Raw genomic sequence first — 22,841 nt, forward strand, 5'->3', positions numbered from 1 at the left:
CAATGAAGTGAAGGATCTCCTCTGGTCTAGCACCAACACACAGACCAACATCCGTGATTTTTTACAGGCCCCTAAGTGAACATTTGGACGTGTATATGCCGTTTCTTCCATTTACTTTTCATTCCATTTCAATTTCTTTTCAACGGACGTCATCTATAATGGCTACAATGTACAGTACACATATTTAATTTTGTGTTTGTTGCCAACAAGTTACATTTTCTTACAATTATTAATTACAAAAAAAATGTTTCGTTTTGCGATTTTTTTTAAGTCGTTTTCTCTAACATCGGTTAATATGACCAGCCGCTTATTATGACCATTTTATCCCGGTCCCAAAGTGGTCATATTAACCGGCGACCACTGTAGTATCGAAGTGGATTCACAGCGCGCGGCGCGCTGTGCAGCGTTGCGATTTACAACGCGCGGCGATACGAGGAGCGCTGCGATTCACAGATTCACGACGCGCGATGTATTTTGCCGATACATTTCCTTCACAATCGCAAAGTTTACAACAGCTACATCTATCTGATCTATTTGAGAAATAAAACGAAAAACAGAGCTCCATACGTGCCTAAGTTCTGGCCTTGAATACTTGGCAGTCATATCACTATACATGTCATTGCAATGGCTTCTACTAAATGGAAAGGAGCTGAGTTTTTAAACTGGGATGATGTTTTTAAACAATTATCCGAGTACAGTGCCGCGGAACTGTTAATCGGTGTCACACCAGTTAACACTTCAGCAGCCATTTTGGAATTCGCGCATGCGCAGATCGTTTTTTCAGTGTGTTTTTTTTCCGGTTGATTTGAACGCGTATAATATATATATTCAGTTTGCAGAAAGTGCAATTTTGTAGTCTTGCAGCCCTGAAGTTGCTTTTGAGTGTCCAAAGAAAGATTGTAAAATGTTGCTGATAATCAATGAATCATGCATGTACAAAAATAAAGCGTGTCAACAATCTGCGCTGGTGAGAGCAATAGCCGCGCTCTGGGAATCGCTGCGCTGCACAACGCACCGCACTCTGGGAATCGCCGCGCTCGTTGAATCGCTTGCCTACTAGTATACTACTAAGTTAGTTACTTAGGGCCTTCTTCCTCTTCTTCTTCTTTCTTGATGTGGACTGGGTTCATCCGAACGTCTGTAGTCCAGCGGCGGAGTACTGAGTAATTGGTTACTGGTGGTGGGTGACCCAATAACTCCGAGAAGATGGTTAAAAGTATAAAACTATTTACACGAAGAGCTGCAGGGTTACTGTGTCAGCGAGGCAAGTCCGTGGGTACGACCCAGACCAGCTTGGAAGGACTCCAGTGAAGGAGCAACTGTGGTCTTAGGGTCGAGCTTGTTCCACTGACGCCTGAAAGTGGGCGCCACGGCAAAATCGCGAAAAGCAATAGCTTGCCTACCAACCCACCCCTGTTTATATTTTCATAGGTACACTATCCACTTTATCTTTCACTCTAGAGAAATTAGGCGCACCAACCGAATTGAGGATAGTTGCCCTGTACATACTTGTCAAGCTCTTGTGGACTCTCACCTCGCACAGTACTCGGTCAGATCACGCTGACAGTGTGCACATGCGCGTTGCCTTGTACTTCCGCCGGATCAGTTACCGCGAGATTTTTTGCTGTTACTTTGTTCTTGGAAGAACCTTTGCGATCTCTTTTTTATTTGACCAAATTGTTTTGTAAAAACCGTAAGATCTTCGGCATACGCCGCAAGACTTGAAAAACATCAAAATTCCGTAAGAATTACGCGAAAAACGTAAGACTTGACAGGTATGCCTGTACTGAGATTTCCTCACTATTTTGAAGAAAGAGAAGAAGAAGGACATGTACTTGTGTTCAGAGTCTGTTAACATCTGACTTCTGAAGTTCTCGTTCCCGTAATTGCATTATATTTATAATTGTCTGAAGTTAATAATACATCAATTCATATATAGTTTGTGATGTTGCTTCTGCTGTGCATGTATCGGTATCGGATCTCATTAAAGGGGCCCGGGGGATTCAAACAGCTACAACATGTGGACATATTTGTAGGGTCAACAAAGCTGGACAGATGACCTACCGGTGTGCCATGTGTCTGGAGTGGGCTTGTCCACCAACCAGATCTACCGAGAAGATGGCAACAGACGGGAGGAGCATGAGTGCGAGGATAGAAACTTCCATTTCAGGTGCCCAACTTCTTCTTCTTTGTTCATGGGCTCCCACGTTCACTCATGCTTTTAGCACGAGTGGATTTTTACGTGTATGACCGTTTTTACCCCGCCATTCAGGCAGCATATGCCGATTTTGGGGGAGGCATGCTGGGTATTTTCGTGTTTCTATAACCCACCGAACTCTGACATGGATTACAGGATCTTTTCCGTGCGCACTTGGTCTTGTGCTTGCGTGTACACACAAAGGGGGTTAAGTCACTAGCAGGTCTGCACATAAGTTGACCTGGGAGATCGGAAAAATCTCCACTCTTAACCCACCAGGCGGCAGCGACCGGGGTTCGAACTCACGACCTCCTGATTAGGAGGCCGACGTCTTACCACCACGCCACTGTGCCCGTCCAGGTGCCCAACAATGTGTTTACTTCTGTAACATAAGTAATAAGACACCTTTTTGTGCCTGGTATAATTATTACATTTAACATACCCAGACCTTGGAACCAATACCATTTCGCCGTATTCTGTACGCATGATTGTCTAGAATACGAGCAGTACGGTTAGTGGGAAAAAACTATGACGAGAAAGATTCGTAGACAGTTACTTTTCTTCACTTGCGCATCCCAAAGCCAATCCAGTATTTTGACACGTGATTACAATTTTTGTCAGTAAACATTGAAAGAAGCATTAATTTGTTTTAATCGTTTTTGTAAATTTAATTAACTGTGCGACGGACTCGTGTGGAACATGTTTAAATCATGCATGGCCAGAGTTCAAATGCTGTGTTGAGTACGCTCATTTTTCTGAAAATACACCAAATTGGCTTGAGAATACTCCAAGTGCAAAACAGGGGTTCCCAGGTCTGCATACCACTGAAATATGTTTTAAAGTTGTCATCAACGGTGCATTACCAAACAACAAATTATGAGAACTAGCTTTGTGTCTCCCTCGCTACTCTCATTATAAAGGTTGCAGTTTCATAGCTATAATTTCACTGAAATGATGCCCATTTAGGAGCCTTGCACCCCCCGCGGGTTAGGGGGAGTCCCATATTGGTTGGGACGAGAAAGAATTTACCCGATGCTCCCCAGCATGTCGTAAGAGGCGACTAACGGATTCTGTTTCTCCTTTTACCCTTGTTAAGTGTTTCGTGTATAGAATATAGTCAATTTTTTTTTAAAGATTTCAGTCAAACAGTATGTAAGAAATGTTAAGTCCTTTGTACTGGAAACTTGCATTCTCCCAGTAAGGTAATATATTTTACTACGTTGCAAGCCCCTGGAGCAAATTTTTTATTAGTGCTTTTGTGAACAAGAAACAATTGACAAGTGGCTCTATCCCATCTCCCCCCTTTCCCCCTCGCGATATAACCTTCGTGGTTGAAAACGACGTTAAACACCAAATAAAGAAAGGAGCCTTGCATCGTAGCCTGAAGGTGTTTCTTTCTGTACACAAAGCATTTGACTTCATTCCATGGGTTCATTTTATGAATGGGAAAAATAGTGTGAATAAAAACTGAATAACCTTTCGAAGATTCTTGTCAGTCATTGTTTGTTTGCTTAACGCCCAGCCGACCACGAAAGGCCATATCAGGGCGGTGCTGCTCTTGACATATAACGTGCGCCACACACAAGACAGAAGTCGCAGCACAGGCTTCACATGTCTCACCCAGTCACATTATTCTGACACCGGACCAACCAGTCCTAGCACTAACCCCATAATGCCAGACGCCAGGCGGAGCAGCCACTAGATTGCCAATTTTAAAGTCTTAGGTATGACCCGGCCGGGGTTCGAACCCACGACCTCCCGATCACGGGGCGGACGCCTTACCACTAGGCCAACCGTGCCGTTGTCGGTCAAATTTATGCTTCAATGAAGTCCATTTAAATTGTATTTAGTCTGAAACTGTCAGTGTCATGCTCATTGTTCTGATTGAGCAAAGCTGATCAGATGACTGAGACTTGTACAGCTGTTAATTGCTCTGCCAAACATTAGTTGTACTTTTTTGAGAACATGGCACAACTTCTAATTGGTTTGATCATGCTCGTTTGTTTAGTTTTTGATTGTCACTTAGCTCTTTGAATACATAGGGTATGGAGACTCATGAAGATGATGATAACTATGACATGTTTCTCTTGTTTTTGCATTACAGACATGACAGCAACTGCTACTTGTACGGTGTGTTTGATGGACACAATGGAAGCCGTGTGGCTGATTTTGCTGCCCAGAGAATGCCAGCAGAGCTATTGCTCGGTCAACTGCAGAACAAGACAACAGATGCTGAAATTAATGAAGCACTGAGACAGGTTTGTTCCAAGTTCAGAGCTACCCACTCTTTTCTGACTGCCAGCACCACAATGGACAATGTTCAGAAATAACTCTGTCAGGTTTGTATGGGTTGAGGAAGAGTGAATGCCCTTGCTTTTTGTGAGACAAACAACGTGTGACTTCTCCATATGTCGCTCGATCTGTGCACTGAGGGATGGGATCATATCCGCAATGCCGATTGTTAGTTCCTTTTGTACTTTTGAACGAAAAGAGTGTTGTAATGAGCGGACAGTGCAGAGAGCACAGATCAGAGCTGTTCCTTAAAAGGGATGTCAGTGTTTCGCACGCTTTCATGGTCGCTGTGTGCAGAGACAGGCCCTTCGCTAGTGATTGGCCTACAATGTCACATGGGGCTTGACTCAATCAGCGTTTCTATGGAAAAGCAAGGGAAAGCTACTCTTCCACGACCAAAGAAACTACAATGGGAAGAAGGATAACTTCCTCATTGGGCATGCTTAGAAATGAGAATGGCTAAATACGAGTTATTCCCCTTTTCTACATGCTGACCAGGCTGTCTCCTGCTTTGTCATGACTAGTACAGTCGATCTTTCTCATGCTGTGACTTGCTTTATTTTCACATTTTCGGTATTTAAAACAGCAAACACACACACACACACACACACACAGACCGAAGAAGTTTCCATTCTGATTCTGTTATTTTATTTGGTGCTATATGTTTGCTTCACATTGTTTCTTTTACATTGCTTTAGGTATCCCAATTCGCTAAACACATCCATAATGCATGCATGGCTCATTCGAAACAGGGCAACTGAACAACTGATGCCCAATAGCAATAAATACTGAACAACTGAACAATAAATAGCAATAAATGATGACAATGCCAAGTTTTTAAGTACAAAGTGAAATCATGTGACTGGACAAAGGCACAATTACAAAATACAAATAAAAAAAAATCGAGGCCCATTTTAAATTAAGTTCTCAGCTCATATGGAAGCATAAGGTGACCCTAGAAACCGAAATTGGGAGACCTCCCGCCCCCAGGGCAGACTACAAAAAGAAAAGGGGGGGGAGGGGAGCTAATTTGTGAAAAAGTATAAAAGGAATCAAAAACTGTATACATGTATTTAGTTAATACCCCAAAAATTGTATAGTATATACAATGTCAGACCCTAAAGAAAGTTTGTTAGTCATTGCTTAGGCAAACCAAAGCAAAATAGTCTGTTTACGGTATCCCGACCAACCCTATTTTTCCCCCGCCGACCCTAGACTTTTTTTTGGCATTTGGAGAAAAAGAAAAAGAAAAAAAAATCAATTTTGTTCCTGTTTTTTTGCAAAATAATTTAAAAAGATGGTTATAAAAAAAAAAATTAAGAAAAGCCGACCTACCGACCCTCTTTTTGTGTGCCTATGTTACTGTAAACAGACTAAAAGGTACATCACAAACAACACACCAGGGATGCTACTCCCCCCTTAAAAATAGCCATGAGTCATAGGTGTGACGTTTGAATCTTTTAGCTAAATAAAACCATAGGCAATTGATCGGAAATATCAGGAAAAATCTTAACAAGTTTATTATTTGTTTGCTTGGACCAATCCTCTTGCCGAAGAGTTTTACAGTAAAAATTGATTTTACGTCAAAAATATCACAGGAATATCGAATGTTGAGGTAAGGCTGGGATAGCCAAGTTCAAGAATAACGGAAGGTGACTGTTGAATCTTTTTGAAAATGTATAAAAATATAGATGGTAGGCAATTCAAAATTAAAAAAAGGACTCTCGGAGCATGGACTTAATGAGTCAAAAATTAAAGAAGGCTCTATGAGCCGAAGTACATGTTTTGTCTATTGTCTTTTTTTATTTTGAATTGCCGACCATCTATATTTTGATACAACTTTGGACCCTCTTTGTACGGAGAGAGTTGGCAATTGTTAATCACATTCTCTCATCTCATTGACTCTCCTTCGGCTCCTTGGTAACATGCGTTCCCGTCTCTGCCAGGATTGGACACAGCAGCAGATAACCGGTAAATATGTAACAGGCATAAATGGCAAAATAGCTCGCCTCGCCTGATAATATATGAGACAACTGTTCTATTACAAAGTCTTTCTTGGGAGGCTTGGCTAATTTACTCGCTCGTTTTACACGGGGTTCCATCGTTTTCTTTTCTAATCGGAAAACCTTGCTCCTCAGTTTGTTGACCTTCTGCCAAAGTTCCGCTTCACGAGGGGATGGGGAGGATGACGACTTTGATGCTTTACATCCTATGTCCTCCAGGATCGCCTGAATGTCATCTAAAAAAGAAAACACACACACAAAACACATAAAATAACATCTTTACGTGTGGGAACTACAGGTACAATTTCATCCATCCATGCATCCGCCCTATACAGCTTCTTCTTCTTCGTTCGTGGGCTGAAACTTTCACACGCACTCATTTTTTTGCACAAGTGGAATTTTACGTGTATGACCGTTTTTACCCCGCCATTTAGGCAGCCATACGCCGCTTTCGGAGGAAGCATGCGGGGTATTTTTGTGTTTCTAAAACCCACCGAACTCTGACATGGATTACAGGATCTTTTTCGTGCGTACTTGGTCTTGTGCTTGCGTGTACACATGAAGGGGGATAAGTCACTAGCAGGTCTGCACATAAGTTGACCTGGGAGATCGGAAACATCTCCACACTTAACCCACCAGGCGGCCGCGACCGGGATTCGAACCCTCGACCTTCCGAGTTAATAGACCGACGTCTTACCACCCCGCCACAGCGCCCGTCACCCTATACAGCAATTATCAACTATGTAATGGATGGGTTTAAACATTTTTTGATGTCAGGGTGTTCTTCATGGTTAAAAATCTCTTACCTGGTTGAACAATTTGTGCATCAGGCGACAGGTCGGTGCTGGCTTCATTTGTAGCTACCCTTTGCGATGGTGGCTTCCTCCCACTAGCAACCTGCAAATGCACAGCTCTTTAACTGACAAACTCACAACCAACACCCAGTCCCAATGAAACAATTCTCCCAATTTCATGGCATTGGTCTTAGGCCACACAAAAAAGTGTATGTTTCTGGTAAGGCAAAACAAAAAATAATCTGTTTACGATATCCGGACCGACCCTATTTTTTTCCCACCGGCCCTAGACTTTTTTGGGGCATTAAAAAATAAAATTAAAATATTCAGATGGCTAAAATACAAAAATAAAAAGCCGACCTACCGACGCTATTTTGGGGTGGCCTATGTTACCTTTAACAGACTTTTTTTGTGGCCTAACATGACTAAAGGTGGAGATTTTTTTTCTAAACTTTTTTTTTTAAACCATCTTTTTAACTTATTTTGTTGAAAAACAGGAAAACAAGTGATTTTCGAATACCCCTTTTATTTTTGAAAATGCAAAAACAAAAGTCTAGGGTCATCGGGAAAACATAGGTAGGGTCAGGTGACCAGAAACATACAACTTTTTTGTTGTTGACGCCGACCCTATACTTTTTTTGCCATTTGGGGCTGTTTTTTGGCAAAATAAGTTCATCATATCATCATAATCAAGACGTCGATCCAAAATAAGTAACTTTTTTTGGTTGGCCTTATCATTATTTTGCGCTAAATGCAAACAGGCATTATTTGATGGGAACAATGCTGGTTTTTTTCAATTCTTACATCAGCCTCAAACTTGTCATTACTCAACCTGCATTTATTAGTGTGCTTCTTTGATTTGCAAAAACCTAAAACCAATAAATAAATAACCTTCGGTGGTGGATTGGGCACTGCAAACAATGTCGGGACAGCATTCCACACAAGTGATCCTCTCTGCAGGATTGTTTTACTGGTTGGCCTCAAAGTGATCAGTACAAAGCTTGAGACCTTGAACATCAGCTGGCTGCAGCTTTTCAAAGTCCTCTCGCCTTGTGAATTGCATCCATATTCTGCACCTAGTTTGACAATAAAAACAACAATGTTATTGTTAAACTAAGCAAAAAGGAAAGACAAAAAAAGCTAAATCAGATCTTCAGTCTAAATCTAACGCTCTGCCTGAACGCAAAACGGATGAGTGATGTACCTTTGTACTGTAGTTTTCCCGCAAGCAAGGTTTGATAAAGGTTTCGGCAAATATGCCCACGGGTAGTTTGTCATCAAGTGTAAACTGTTGTTTTGTACTGACTGCTGACTCACACTCACAGTCGTAAGTACTCGCTGACGCTGTAGTCTACTGAGTGAGTTGACTCGAGCCATTGCATTCATTCTCATTCTTAAGAAGGTAAACCTGATGAAATAATCACTGCACAACCCACCTTTTTTCTTCTTTAGGGAACTTGTGGAAAGTTTTCCCGAAGCAGCTCTGTTTGCAACGGGCGTTCTTGCAACAAAAAGCCGAGCACAATTTACCACCACCACGCACGCGATCGGTACCTACGCGATCCGCCATTTTGTTTTCGCCGCCAGCATGTGACTAGGGACGATAACCCACAAACACTTTTTCGCATTTTCTTCGCAAGTTCCACGTCTTCCTTTTGTACAGTGTTTGCCACGACCCACAAAAACTCCACAGAGTTATTTCCAAACATCATCTATTCTGAGAAAATAAAGTCTGAAAGGAGAAGTATTACAAGAATAAAGAAAAGCGTGTTTTTCTGGTAGGCCCAAGTATGTATTACAAGAATAAAGAAGCGTTTTTTTCTGGTAGGCCCAAGTGGGTATTACAAGAATAAAGAAAAGCGTGTTTTTCTGGTAGGCCCAAGTAGGTATTACAAGAATAAAGAAAAGCGTGTTTTTCTGGTAGGCCCAAGTGGGTATTACAAGAATAAAGAAAAGCGTGTTTTTCTGGTAGGCCCAAGTGGGTGAAGTGCTACTGCACTATACTGGCTTCGTCAGTTCAAGAGATCAGCGGGCCGGTATGCAGGGGTATCGACAAAGCTGTTGTCTTGGTGAAAAAATGCAGTACATTCAGTTTCATTCTGTGAGTTGGAAAGGTTGACTAAATGTATTAATTTTGCCTTATGAGACTTGTTTAGGCTTGTCATCAGTAGTCTCCCTCGCTGAGATAACATGCAGGCATGAGAATCTTCTTTCTTTGGGAACCTCACTAGGTGTTCATTTCTGTTATGGAATATCAGCGCATTAAATAGTTTTTAAAGCTGTAACAACACTCCTCGTGTTTAAGTCATTTTCCTTTCTTCTCTTACATCAGGGTGAAAGGAAAACAGATAAAATTGTCTACATTTTGTGTTATATAGGATTTGGCAAACCTTGTTTCCTCCTTTTTGATGATTTTTTATGTTCATGTCTGAACATGCTTAAATTGCAAAGTGTTGATGCTGACTTTGCAGGCTTTCATGGCAGTGGAGAATGTGTACTTTGAGTCTACGGACGGTCTGATTGCTGCTAAGACAATGGCACAAGATGAACTTCCAGCTGTAAGTTCATTTCTGTACATACAACTATTTCTCTGGCTGTGCTGATTATGTGTTGTGTGTGACTGTGTTGTCTGTTACTTTCTAAATTTACATGTATTTGGTCCTTGGTCAATCTCCTGAAGAAAATGTGACTGCTATCCCGGGGCAAAGTGTACACGGTACAGTAACGGAATCATGCTACCCAGTCTTCTTTTTTCTGCTTGCTTGTTTTCAAAGTCCTGGGACTTTCACAGGGATCTCGACCTGTGTGTGCACACAGAGATGTGTGCACACCTGGAAGATCAGAGTCTGCTCAAATTGACTCTTCTGAATAAATTGGTTGTCGACACCAAGGTTTTAGCCCACTCTGATAGCGATGAATGTCTTTATAGCGCTACTGAGTGAGCTATGTCCTTGCTCCTTATAGGTCCAATTCATTCTTCTTACTCGGCGTGACGTTATCAAATGGATCGGCTAGCTTTAGCCCTAAGGGGCACAACTCCGCTCATACTCTCTTCGCGCCGCCATATTGGATGCCATCTTTGTTAGTTTTCTTCATTGCACTCTTGTTCTTTTTGCGTATTTCACTGTGTATGCAGACAGGGAAAGGCGCGAGCGCCGTAACCAACAGCGAAAACGGCCACACGACCACTCAGCGAACCGAAACAGAATCCCTAAGCTGCCTAAACGACAATAGTCAATCTATTGTCCCGAACTGTGACCTACAACCCGGTCTGCCCTCGGGCGGACCACCCTCATCTTCCAAAAAGGGATGAATTGTCTCGTTGCTAAACCAAACAAACAACTATTACACCCTCCCTCCAATGAACCTGTACGCATGGTACACATACGGGAAATATAACCCGTTAATATACGACCACAGTACATTTAGTACAATACATCCTAGTACACACCATGGAGGAAAAATCCCACCATAAATCATACATAAATGATTATCTTTATTGTTTTTCTTCTTGTGAATAAACACAAGAAAGAAATGGGCTGAACAAACAAATACACGAATCACCGAGCCTTATATAAGCCTCAGTCACTGTGAGGACATTTGGGTAATAAACCACCAGTACGTGCAAGTACATCCTAAAAAGGGAAATGAATAATAGTCATCTATAAATGATTATTCTCAATTGAGAATCAAAATAATGAGGATATGGGTTTGAATAGTTGTCCCCTGACGAGGCTACCTTTCAGTTTCCCCAGAACACCTCTCTAAAACCACAAAGAAGCTATCCTAGCAATTTGAAACTGTAAATATTGCCGAAAAGTACTACAATTGGGAGAGGTACTTAGGGATCTCTGGGCTGCCTACTGCATTTGCCGGGTTTGGCAGACCCTTGATTTTTACCCCCTATGCCACACAACGTGTCATTTTCACTTTTGTCGAGTCGCCACCCAACGCTCAAGCACTGTCAGAGATCGTGCAAGGCATCCAACATGGCGGCGGATGACCAATTCCAGAGAGTTACGACCCGTGATTCTCATACCGCGCGCGCCGAGTAGAAATGCTGTTGATAACTTGAGTTTCTGCAATGGGCCTATAGGGGTGGAAGAGGGGTAGAAGTGACGTTGTTGTTGTTGTTTTTGTTTTGAATCAGAGAGGCCTTTTTTTCTGCACGTGTAGCTCAGTCTCAGCTTTCATTATGTTCAGAAACCGATTTTTAGAAGTTTGCGAATATTTGTAAAAAGAAAAGTGTTTCTGTTTCTAGTATTTTGAATAGCACTAGCAGTTGGTAGCTTGGTGTGACATGTGAGTTACTAATTCTTGTTTATGTTTTGTATCTCATGTAAAAGTGTTTTCTCTGTTATCATCCTGTTTTCAGGGCATCAGTTCATATGAAGCGTGCAGCCAGTATCCGGAGGTTTACAACAAACTGCAACAGTTGGAACAGCAGCTGCAAGGGGGAACAACTGCTACCCTTGTCCTTATCTACAACAACAAACTTTATGTGGCCAATGTCGGTGAGTTGTAGCATTGATATCAGTGGAGAGGCCAGTTGATTTTGTTCTCATATTGTTGATTTTTGGTATCTGACCAAGTGGAGGGATGGTTTTGTCCAGTGTAATAACCTGGCCAGATCTAACATTGTGAGCCAAACTGTTATTACGAGGAGTAAGAATAATTTTTGTAGGAAATGTCTAACATGATCACTGTAATGGGGAACCCCCTTTTAACTCATTGTCTCCCAGGTACGGATATATCCGTACTCACTCATATGGCTCTATCTGACCTGGTACGGATATATTCGTTCAGACTGTTAGCTTCAGTCGCTTCCTGTAACGTCGATCTAACGCCTGCATTCCGTGTTGATACACAGTTTCTACAATTCTGAGTGACCTGCTGCAGCACAGCTGGTCTCGGCTAAAAAAACCAATTAAATTACATATCTTACCCAACTCACATATAGCAATTAACCCTGGTTCAGTGCTGGTATCGCTGTACGCGTCCCCTTGGTAACAAGAAAGACGCCTCTAAAAAAGAGTGACCGAGACCCGTAAGGGTGACTAGGCCAGCCCGGAAACGAGACTGCCTTCCGTATGCGCGCGCATACTCCGCCATATGCATCATTCTAAAAACTCAGCGTCAGTGGGACTGGTCGCATTTTATGTACGCTCCGGCTGTTCAGCCTTTGTTACTTAGTCTTTTTGACTTTGTTTCGTTCCTCTTGGTCTCTTCTTGTCATCTGGACTTCACAACTATGTTGAGGTGAGGTCGTTCCTTGTATTTTGCTTGAATTGGCAGTTTTGTTGGCCGTATTTTGGACTTGCGATGTTTCTCAGAAATTTTTTTCGTGAGTCGTTTTTCCGTCATGGCTGACAATGCTAAGAAGAGGGCAGCTTCTTAATAGGTAGCTGCTGTGCCCTTTTCTCCTTAGAAAGCTTTTAGGAAGTCTAAACTATCCGGTCTATGTCCGTTTCTGTTGTAGATTCTCTTGCTAAAAATCTTTGAATGTGTTGATTGTTTTACCCGCTAAGCCGGTAGACAAGTCCGCTTGCAGTTTGTTTACTACACTGGTGACTTTTCCGGAACCCCCTTTTTGCCGGCCAACGGCCTCGCCACGTTGTAGCACCGGTTCTCGTCCTTTCATCGAAGTTAAGCAACGTCGGGCCCGGTTAGTTCTTGGATGGGTGACCGCCTGTGAACACCGGGTGCAGTGGCCACCTTTGTTTTAAGCCTACGGGTTAGTCCGGGCTCGGTGTTAAACATGTTGTTATTGGGCGTGCGTCTGTAGACGTGGCCTCTTTGCTTTTGACTTTAAGTTCACAGGTTTCTGCTTTGGCAGCTGGCACTTCGTCATCAAAGGCAGAACTACGTGCTCTCCCGGCTGGGGTTGCTGTGTGTTCTTCCCTGGACAGCGGTCGTTCGTCCCCTGTGGTGACCTTATGTGGGGAGTTCACGGTCTCCGGCATCTGTCCTTCTTCACAAGGTATGTGTACTCCACGTGAGCGTTGTCTTGAGGGAGTAGCCTCGGGTCTCATCCCAGGTGAAAGTTCTGAAACATCGGCTGATATCCACCGCTTAGTCGGGGTGTCAGTGGGTGCTAAGGGCCCTGACAAGCGAACATGTGTTCGCCACGTGAGCGTTGTCTTGAGGGAGTAGCCTCGGGTCTCATCCCAGGTGAAAGTTCTGAAACATCGGCTGATATCCACCGCTTAGTCGGGGTGTCAGTGGGTGCGAAGAGCCCTGACAAGCGAACAGATGTTCCTATTCTTCCTGGCCGTAGTCAGGTTGAAGGGCATCTGCTTCCGCCCAGGGGGCAGGAAGGGGTGCGTCCACGGTGGTGGATGACATCCAGCTTACTTGCCGTTCAAGTTGTCCAAACGCCGTGACGCGGGCAGCGGAAAACGGCATTTAAGTTTTTTTTGGAAGTTGGTGGACCGCGAAAGGCGGGGGTCACCTTCCTGATTGCGACTGCGAGCATGAAGGAAAGGATAACGAGGATACTTCCTTTTGAGGGTGCGTCCACGGGGATGGACGACACCCAGCTTACTTGCTGTTCAAGTTGTCCAGCGCAGTGGCGTGGGCGGCGGAAAATGGCATTTAAGTTTTGTGAAGGTTGGTGGACCGCGAAAGGCGGGGGTCACCTTCCTGATTGCGATTGCGAGCATGAAGGAAAGGTTAACGAGAATACCTTCTTATGAGGGTGCGTCCACGGGGATGGGCGACACCTAGCTTAACTTGCCGTTCAAGTTGTCCAGCGCAGTGACGTGGTCGACGGAAAATGGCATTTAAGTATTGTGGAAGTTGGTGGACCGCGAAAGGCGGGGGTCACCTTCCCGATTGCGATTGCGAGCATGAAGGAGAGGATGACGAAGATACTTCCATATGAGGGTGCGTTCACGGGGATGGACGACACCCAGCTTAACTTGCCGTTCAGGTTGTCCAGCGCAGTGACGTGGGCGGCGGAAAACGGTATTTAAGTTTTGACTGGAGGGGGTGGTTGAGAGCAAAGCTTTACTTCCTCCACCTCTATCCGGTTTGATGGCTTCTGGAAGTTCGGAGGAACAGGATGTTCACTTCAGCTTCCGGTAATCGTTGTCCATTGCCCTGGAGTTGGCAAAGGGCCGCGTGTAGCCGGGTTCTCCGGTGAAAGTGGTGTACGTTCGCAGGAGGTAGCTAGCTTTGTGCGGTGAAGTGTTGAAACCGTGTCTGTTCTTCCGCTTTCTGGCGCACGTTCAGCAGCGGCTAAGAGCCCTAGGCAACGTAAGCTTCCGCCCTGGGGGCAGGAAGTTGGTGGGCTGGGTGATTCTTGGGTTGACCATGCGAGTCTCTCTGGGGGTCACTTTCCTACCTTTGATACCGAGCAGGGGGGCAGGAAGCGAGCAGTAGGGCTGATTCCTTGTTGGAGATTTAGTCTAGCATGGAGTCAGCTTCCGGATTGCACGGAGGTGCATGAAGGCTGTTAAGATTAAGGTGCTCCTGTTTTTCTGTTAAGCACTGATTTTAGGTTCTGTTTCAAGTTAGCAAGTGCAGTGGCGCTCCCAGCTGAAATGGTTCGAGGTTCAACGGGATCGTCCGTTGTGTTTCTGTGCAACCGGTTGGTCCTGATGTTTGCTTATCCACGGCCTGTTGCGCTTTCGCTTTTGCGGCTGTGACTTCTGGGTGCAGGACGGGATATTCTTCTACTGTTAACACTGTGGTGTTGGTGGTCGGCACTTTTCAGCTTTTGGCTTCTGGTTCCGTTTCTGCGGTTCCTTTGCCTTTTTTACAGGCTGTTTTCACCTTCTCTTCCAGTCTTCCAGCTGGCGTGAGTCAGGTGGATGGAGATCTGGCATGGTGTTATGACGTTTGAAACTTTTCAAAACTTTTCCGATTGTTGGCAAGTTTTTGCCTTATCGGGATGAGTGACTGGTTCTCATCATTTCGTTGTTCGTTATGATGCTGGAACAAGAGGAGGAAATGGGGAGGCTCATACTTCAGCTGTGTCGCGGTTCGCGGCATTTTGTAGTTGGTTTGAGCTTTCTGAGGAGAATCTTCGAGTGTTAAGTTCTTAGATCCTCTGGCGGGGTTATCTTGTTCTTGCGGAAGTTTTCGCAAGCGAGTCTTCTTTGTCACCTCTACATTTGTGGGCAACGCACGACTATTTGCCTGTGGTGGTGGTGGTGCTTTAGCTTGTTTCTTACGCCCAAGTAGCGTGTCACTCGCGGAGCGCTTTCTGTAGGCTTCGGGTAACTCCAAGCTTAAGGACTTAGGTTCTCTTGCTTTTCGTTCTATGGAACCGCCCTCGGGTTTGGTGATGGCGATAGCAAGGAGAGTCTGTCTGTTAGATCAAGGTCTCCTAGCTCTGGGAGATTGCGGCATCTTTTCTTTATGATTGGCTCGTTTGAACGAAACTTGCTTTTAGTCTCTCGCTCGGGCGGTTACGTTTAACAGGTTATCTTTGTGGTCCGACTGGACTCATATACAAAGATTTTACTTTGCCGTTTTTTACCTGAGAGTAAGCCTCTGCCCTTTAAGTATTATTCTGTTGGCTAGAGGTTAATCTCTTTCTTGTTTGAAAGGTCTCTTTTTGAGCCCGCTTCTAGGCACGCGGGTTCTCTAACTAAGAGAATCTCACGGTAAAAAGAAAGCGCAGGGCAGGTCTTGGCTGTTTTTCGTTTCCAAACGAAAAGCTTCAGGCTGGCTGTTATCCACTTTGGGTTGGGGCTCCATACCCTCGCTTTCACAGGGCTCTTTTTGAGTTAGTTTGGGCGACCTGTTGGTCGCACAGTACGGGTCTTTGCAATCTTGGTTTCCAGACCTCTTTAGGCTGGCAAGAAGGCATCTTTGCTTTCTCACTTCGGAATTACTTGAATGTCTGCTGTAAGGGTTCACTTGAGTTACTTAGGGGCTTCTGCCTCAACTCTGGATTTGGTTCAGAGTTTCTGTGTTCTATGCAGAAGGTTTTTTCTGGCTAGGTTTGCTATGGACAGCTTTTTGGGGAAAGACTGATCTATGGTTCTTAGGGTTCCTTCAAATTTTCTGGCAAGTAAGCAGAATTTGGAGAATCCAGCTTTGTGCACATTTTAAACCTTTTAGCAAGATTCTGGCTCCTCCAGAGCCATATTTAGCCTTTTGATCATTTCGAGTTCAATGATTTGTCTAGCTTGCATGGATCTTTTCAGATTATTGATTCTAACAGCTCTTGTTCTTATTTTGCAACTCCGTCGCTTTTTAACCCTGAACGGTTAGAAACGACGTTAAACACTGGTTAAGGATAGAAAGTTTTTCTATCGACTTTGGTGGAGGTAATGACTTACTTAAGTCAACCTTAGCTTTATAGACTGCCACATTGTTTAGGCATGCCTTCAAGTGTTGGCAAGGAATTAAAAGGGGGGGGGAGCAGTCAGTCCTCTCTCTTCGGGTGGCGCGGACTCAACTTTCCTCTCTTGAGCAAGTTTATTGCTCTTGGAGATCCTGATGTACATTTTTGTCCTGTTAGAGCCCTCAGCAGATTTCTGTTTCGGACTGTGCACTCTCGTTTTGGAGACTCAGAAACTTCTTTTTATCTCTTTCATCATGGTACGGTTTAGAGATATGTCGAAAGTCTCGTTAGCCGAGTGGGTCTCCACCATAGCTAGGCAAGCTCTTGGCTGGTGGCAGAGTCAGGCAGGGAATGGCAGGGCAGTCTTGCCCTTTACTACAGCCAGGCCTCATGAGGCAAAAGATTGGGCTTCCACGCTAGTTGATCTTCATTTTAATCTCCTGGCGGAAGTTCTTGAGTCGGCTTACTGGCTTTCTGGAAAGGTTCTTCATTGATGTCTTTCTCAGGGATATCTATGCCTTGAGACAGGATGCGTTTCTGGGTTACCTGCTCTGGTAGAGGCAGGACAAAATCTCGATTCCTAATTGGGATAGTGCCCTCCAACCTTTAGTAGCAATCTGCTATATGTGAGTTGGGTAAGATATGTAATTTAATTAAAAATTTTAGTAATAAATTTTCATTTGATTAATATACTTACCCAACTCACATCGTTTATTCCCTCCCGCCTCCCCGCTGTGGGGTTATATATGTCTAAAAAAGAAGTGAGTTGGGCTTCGTTTTAGAATGATGCATATGGCGGAGTATGCGCGCGCATACGGAAGGCAGTCTCGTTTCCGGGCTGGCCTAGTCACCCTTACGGGTCTCGGTCACTCTTTTTTAGAGGCGTCTTTCTTGTTACCAAGGGGACGCGTACAGCGATACCAGCACTGAACCAGGGTTAATTGCTATATGTGAGTTGGGTAAGTATATTAATCAAATGAAAATTTATTACTAAAATTTTTAATTAGTCAACATGGTTGGGGTAGAAAGTGTTAAACTCTGTAAATTTACCCCTATTGTAAGACTCCCTCCTTTTTGAGTCACTTGAGAAAAAGTGACTCTATGTAATCGGTCAGTGTTAGTCTGTCCGGCCGGCCGGCCGGCCGGCCGTAGACACCACCTTAACGTTGGACTTTTCTCGGAAACTATCAAAGCGATCGGGCTCATATTTTGTTTAGTCGTGACCTCCAATGACCTCTACACTTTAACGATGGTTTCGTTGACCTTTGACCTTTTTCAAGGTCACAGGTCAGCGTCAAAGGAAAAATTAGACATTTTATATCTTTGACAAAGTTCATCGGATGTGATTGAAACTTTGTAGGATTATTCTTTACATCAAAGTATTTACATCTGTAGCCTTTTACGAACGTTATCAGAAAAACAAGGGAGATAACTAGCCTTTTCTGTTCGGCAACACACAACTTAACATTGGGCTTTTCTCGGAAACTATAAAAGTGACCGGGCTCAAATTTTATGTGAACGTGACTCATTGTGTTGTGAATAGCAATTTCTTCCTGTCCATCTGATGCCTCATATAATATTCAGAACTGCGAAAGTGACTCGATCGAGCGTTTGCTCTTCTTGTTAAGACCTGATCTCATCGGAATTTTTTTTTGTGGTATTAAATTGAGGTTTCCACCGTATTTCTGTCTCCTACTATGAACATCATCACAACTATTTTCAGGCGACTCAAGAGCTCTGCTAGTGAAGACAGCGCAAGACGGAGTGCTGACGGTGATGCAGTTATCCAATGATCACACCATCGACGATACGGTGGAGCAGGAGCGTCTTGCTTCCCTTGGTCTGGACGTTGAGAAACTCAAGACGCTCAAAACCATCGGCAATTCTAACTGCACGAGATGCATTGGGGACTACCATGTCAAGGGAGGCTACCGGGATATTGATTATCTGAGGTAAAGTGAACCTGTGTTGTTTATTTTTCTGCTGTTGCAACTTGCATTTTGTTTTGTTGTTGACACTTTTCAGTTACAGAATTATTCATGTTCACAAGATGTGCGGGAGAGCTATTTGTATTTTTTGTTTGTGTATTCACAGATTAGAATAGAAGTGATTTTTGTTTGCTTGTTAGTCTGTGAAACAGGAGTTCGACGTGAAACAGTTTGTTTGTTTGTTCGTTCATGGGCTGAAACTCCCACGGCTTTTATGTGTATGACTGTTTTTACCCCGCCATTTAGGCAGCCATACGCCGCTTTCGGAGGAAGCATGCTGGGTATTTTCGTGTTTCTATAACCCACCGAACTCTGACATGGATTACAGGATCTTTTTCGTGCGCACTTGGTCTTGTGCTTGCGTGTACACACGGGGGTGTTCGGACACCGAGGAGAGTCTGCACACAAAGTTGACTCTGAGAAATAAATCTCTCGCCGAACGTGGGGACGAACTCACGCTGACAGCGGCCAACTGGATACAAATCCAGCGCGCTACCGACTGAGCTACATCCCCGCCCCTGACGTGAAACAGTTAAATGATAGAAAGCTGATTACTCTTAAGACCTCCAAAAATCTGAGAAAATCAGATTTAATCAAGGAAGCTACCAGGAAATTGTAATTCAATCAAGTTGGCGTTTTAATGAAACCGATCCTGTGATTGGTCAGAATGCCCCAACTCATTAAAATTTACCGGTCATTAATTGTCGATAACCACTCGCTAAAAAAGCCATTAACCACCTGCTCGCGAGGCGCATTGATACAACCTCAACTAGTCTCGGTTAGCTTTGAGGGTCATTTTCCAAGTAGGAAATATGAAGGCCAACGAAATACCGAGACCATAAGGTATGCGAAGTGATGACGTCGAATACGTGACGTAAGTTGATGCATGAATTCTTCCGGACTACGTCAGTCAATCCCAAAGATCGCTTTTGTGATGAAAAGAATTTGTTTTAGAGTTTGCTGTCCAGAAACCCGTCAAAAAAGAAGGGAAAATGCATGTGAAAGAAAACAAAACAGAAGCAGAGTGATAAGTTGGAATACAGAGACATATTTCTCAGATCTTGAATTCTCTTGTGTTTTGTTTCAGTGGTGCATCCAAAGAACCAGTCATAGCTGACCCCTTTTGTTTCTCAGATCTTGAATTCTCTGTGTTTTGTTTTAGTGGTACAGTGCATCCAAAGAACCAGTTATTACTTACTTCCCCTTGTTTCTCAGATCTTGAATTCTCTTGTGTTTTGTTTCAGTGGTGCATCCAAAGAACCAGTTATTACTGACTTCCCCTTGTTTCTCAGATCTTGAATTCTCTGTGTTTTGTTTCAGTTGTGCATCCAAAGAACCAGTTATAACTGAATACGTCCCTTTGTTACTCATAATTATCTTGAATTCTCTCTGTTTGGTTTCAGTGGTGCATTCAAAGAACCAGTTATAACTGAATACGTTCCTTTGTTTCTCATAATTATTTTGAATTCTCTGTGTTTTGTTTCAGTGGTGCATCCAAAGAACCAATTATAACGGAATACGTCCCTTTGTTACTCAGATCTTGAATTCTCTGTGTTTTGTTTGAGTGGTGCATCCAAAGAACCAGTTATAACTGAATACGTTCCTTTGTTTCTCATAATTATCTTGAATTCTCTGTGTTTTGTTTCAGTGGTGCATCCAAAGAACCAGTTATAACTGAATACGTTCCTTTGTTTCTCATAATTATCTTGAATTCTCTCTGTTTTGTTTCAGTGTTGCATCCAAAGAACCAGTTATTACTTACTTCCCCTTGTTTCTCAGATCTTGAATTCTCTGTGTTTTGTTTCAGTGGTGCATCCAAAGAACCAGTCATAGCTGACCCCTTTTGTTTTGATATTACTTAACGGACATCAACAATACAGTTGTCTGTGGACTTCTCCACACACATTAACATTACAGTAATAAAATGAAAATAAAAACCCTAAAACTAACATCGGTAACAAATCGACACACAATTCAATCAATTACAACATGTTATTTAACGAAAACACATAAGCCCCCCTTTTTCAATGAAGTGAAAGAATACACATACGTCCAACGACGGAAACGTACGATGGAAATATGATCAGGTGATAATAAGCAAACATCATGCATTTGATAAGGCATAGTAGAAGTCTTTATCGACATAGGACGAAATCCAGCAAATTGCCATGGGGGTGGATAGGGGTTGGTTGGTGGGGCAAATAATGTTCAATTTCCGACGCGCGCACTTCAATGCTGCTGCCGCTGCTTTGCCGCTAATGCAAGAGCGCGCGTGTATCCTCTGGCACTCCCTTGCCAGAAAGTTTGGCGCCAAAAACCTCCACTACAACACCCTCCCCCCTCCCTCCTTACTTCTAGGCCCCGCCCACATCCGCTATCTCCATTCCTTCCCCCTTCCTCACCATCCTTGTCCAGTCCTAAATACCATCGCCTCACCTTCAGTTTAAAAACAATTTATCGTTCCTCTAAACTGACACTTAAACTTCCGCTCCTTGACGCACCCCCCCCCCCCCCCCCCCCTCACCTCCCCTCATCTTCCCCCCTCCGCCCTTGTGGGCCACACACAGACTCTCACCCCAGAGATGTACTCAGTGACTCTCCCTCCATTCTCTCGCAGACATTCCAAAGATAACGACTGTTCACGAGTCTCGTACATTGGGCAAAACCAGGGGGGCCATTTACTTTCCTCTTTTTCATACAGGTCAACAGACACATACATACATTTGATATCACTTAACGGACATCAACAATACAGTTGTCTGTGGACTTCTCCCAACCAAGGAAGCCCTTCCTTTGCCCAATAGACGAGAATCGGTAATCAGTGTTTAGGTAATTTATCGGAGAAAAGAGATCTGTACTTGTCTATAATATTATTTGGTATTTGGTCTAAGTACGATAAGTAACAGGTGCTTGCCCAGTCTCCCATGAGTTTAACAATTTTCCCCGGGACTCCGCAAGACATAGTCCACGTTGCGCCGCCCCTTCTAAAACTGTGACCACTAAAATTCCCCGCAGCAGCTGCAGTAACAAGACGCAAGCGTTTATTAAATTTGGAACCTTTGAGTGGAAAGGCTTGGGACTTCGAGGGTGCCGCGCCCAAGATCCGAAACATTGCAGTTACCGCAGTAACGGGGCACAGAGGATGATCCAATAACACAGGTAATCTGATAGCTAGTGTTTTTTCTTTGCGTTGGATCGTTTTACTCCACGTCACCACAATTGTAACACAGTCATGTTCGGTCATAAGGAAGCTGTCTCTAGTCAGCTGTTTTGTCGGGTCAAAAGTGCCATCGTCTTGAAAGAGGTTTGACTTCCTCAACAGTCCAAAGAAAAGAACCAAACAAGCCGCCCAAAACACACAGTCTTCAGCATACAAAAAGTTTAGTTCTTTGCGAATTGATAGTGGCACTTCAGGAGTAATCGGCGTCTTTCTCGTAGGAGGACACCCCATGCCTTTGTCAATTCCCTTCAGGGTGGTTTTGACATACCAAGAGTCTCTATATGGGTGCTGTTCGCCACATTCCAAATGAAGAATGCGAATTATGTTGAGGTACTGTTTCACCGACGCTGGTTTGATGCGCCTCGCAAGGAACGCAGCATACTGTGCCACAGTTTGCTCTGACGCTGGCACCGGAAGAATGTTCATAGAGTCACAGAACTGTAGGTAGGAATTTAAGTGAGTCTGGTAAGTCTTTTTGGTACTGTCCGCAAAGTTCAGGGCGCGATAACCTGCCACCTCTCTCTTCAGTTCCGCACCCAGACTAGCCGTAGCCGCACCTGCAACCAAGAAAGGCAAGCGTCGCACTTGACATATGATCTTCCCAAAAGATTGCGGGTCTGCGTCCGTGGTGGTACCATGATAACAAGTCCACTAATTGGTCCAACTTCCCTTCGTGGAGGCGTGAGATACTGTCAGCCATAATATTAACCGATCCTGCCACATGCACCGCAGAAATATTACAATTTGTCTTAGCACATTCCCACGCCATTTTTCGTAACAGACAATTAACGTAAGTGTTCGTCGATCGTCCTTTGTTTATGACACCTTTAGCAACAGTACTATCAGTGTGGAAAACCACGCTTTTTCCTGCCCACAAGTGCGACCAGCGTTCAACTGCTTTCACGACTGCAATGATTTCCTTGAAATTTATGTGCAGGTTTTTTGCTGCGGGAATGTCCTTTTCAAAACAAGTATAAACCCAGTCACTTTGGTAAAAGGCTCCTGCTGCTGTATTGCACGCATCGACATACACATGCTGCGTAGCATGT

General features: G+C 43.8%; 2 protein-coding genes across 2 annotated transcripts in view; one reads left to right on the forward strand and one right to left on the reverse strand.

Annotated features, from left to right (window-relative positions):
- LOC138958262 (TGF-beta-activated kinase 1 and MAP3K7-binding protein 1-like) overlaps window positions 1–22,841 on the forward strand; it is a 30,243-nt gene that overhangs the window by 1,082 nt on the left and 6,320 nt on the right. Inside the window, exons 2-6 of the mRNA XM_070329372.1 lie at window positions 2,037–2,170; window positions 4,302–4,455; window positions 9,758–9,844; window positions 11,662–11,800; window positions 18,308–18,536. Of these exons, the coding sequence (XP_070185473.1) occupies window positions 2,037–2,170; window positions 4,302–4,455; window positions 9,758–9,844; window positions 11,662–11,800; window positions 18,308–18,536 (743 nt within the window). The remainder of the gene's footprint in view (window positions 1–2,036; window positions 2,171–4,301; window positions 4,456–9,757; window positions 9,845–11,661; window positions 11,801–18,307; window positions 18,537–22,841) is intronic.
- The window catches only part of LOC138958263 (G protein-activated inward rectifier potassium channel 3-like), a 347,146-nt gene continuing 327,922 nt past the window's right edge, over window positions 3,618–22,841 (reverse strand). Inside the window, exon 2 of the transcript XR_011453354.1 lies at window positions 3,618–3,952. The gene's annotated coding sequence lies outside the window, so the exon portion shown is untranslated. The remainder of the gene's footprint in view (window positions 3,953–22,841) is intronic.

This window comes from Littorina saxatilis, linkage group LG2 (genome assembly GCF_037325665.1).
Source record: "Littorina saxatilis isolate snail1 linkage group LG2, US_GU_Lsax_2.0, whole genome shotgun sequence".
Lineage (NCBI taxonomy): Eukaryota > Metazoa > Mollusca > Gastropoda > Littorinimorpha > Littorinidae > Littorina > Littorina saxatilis.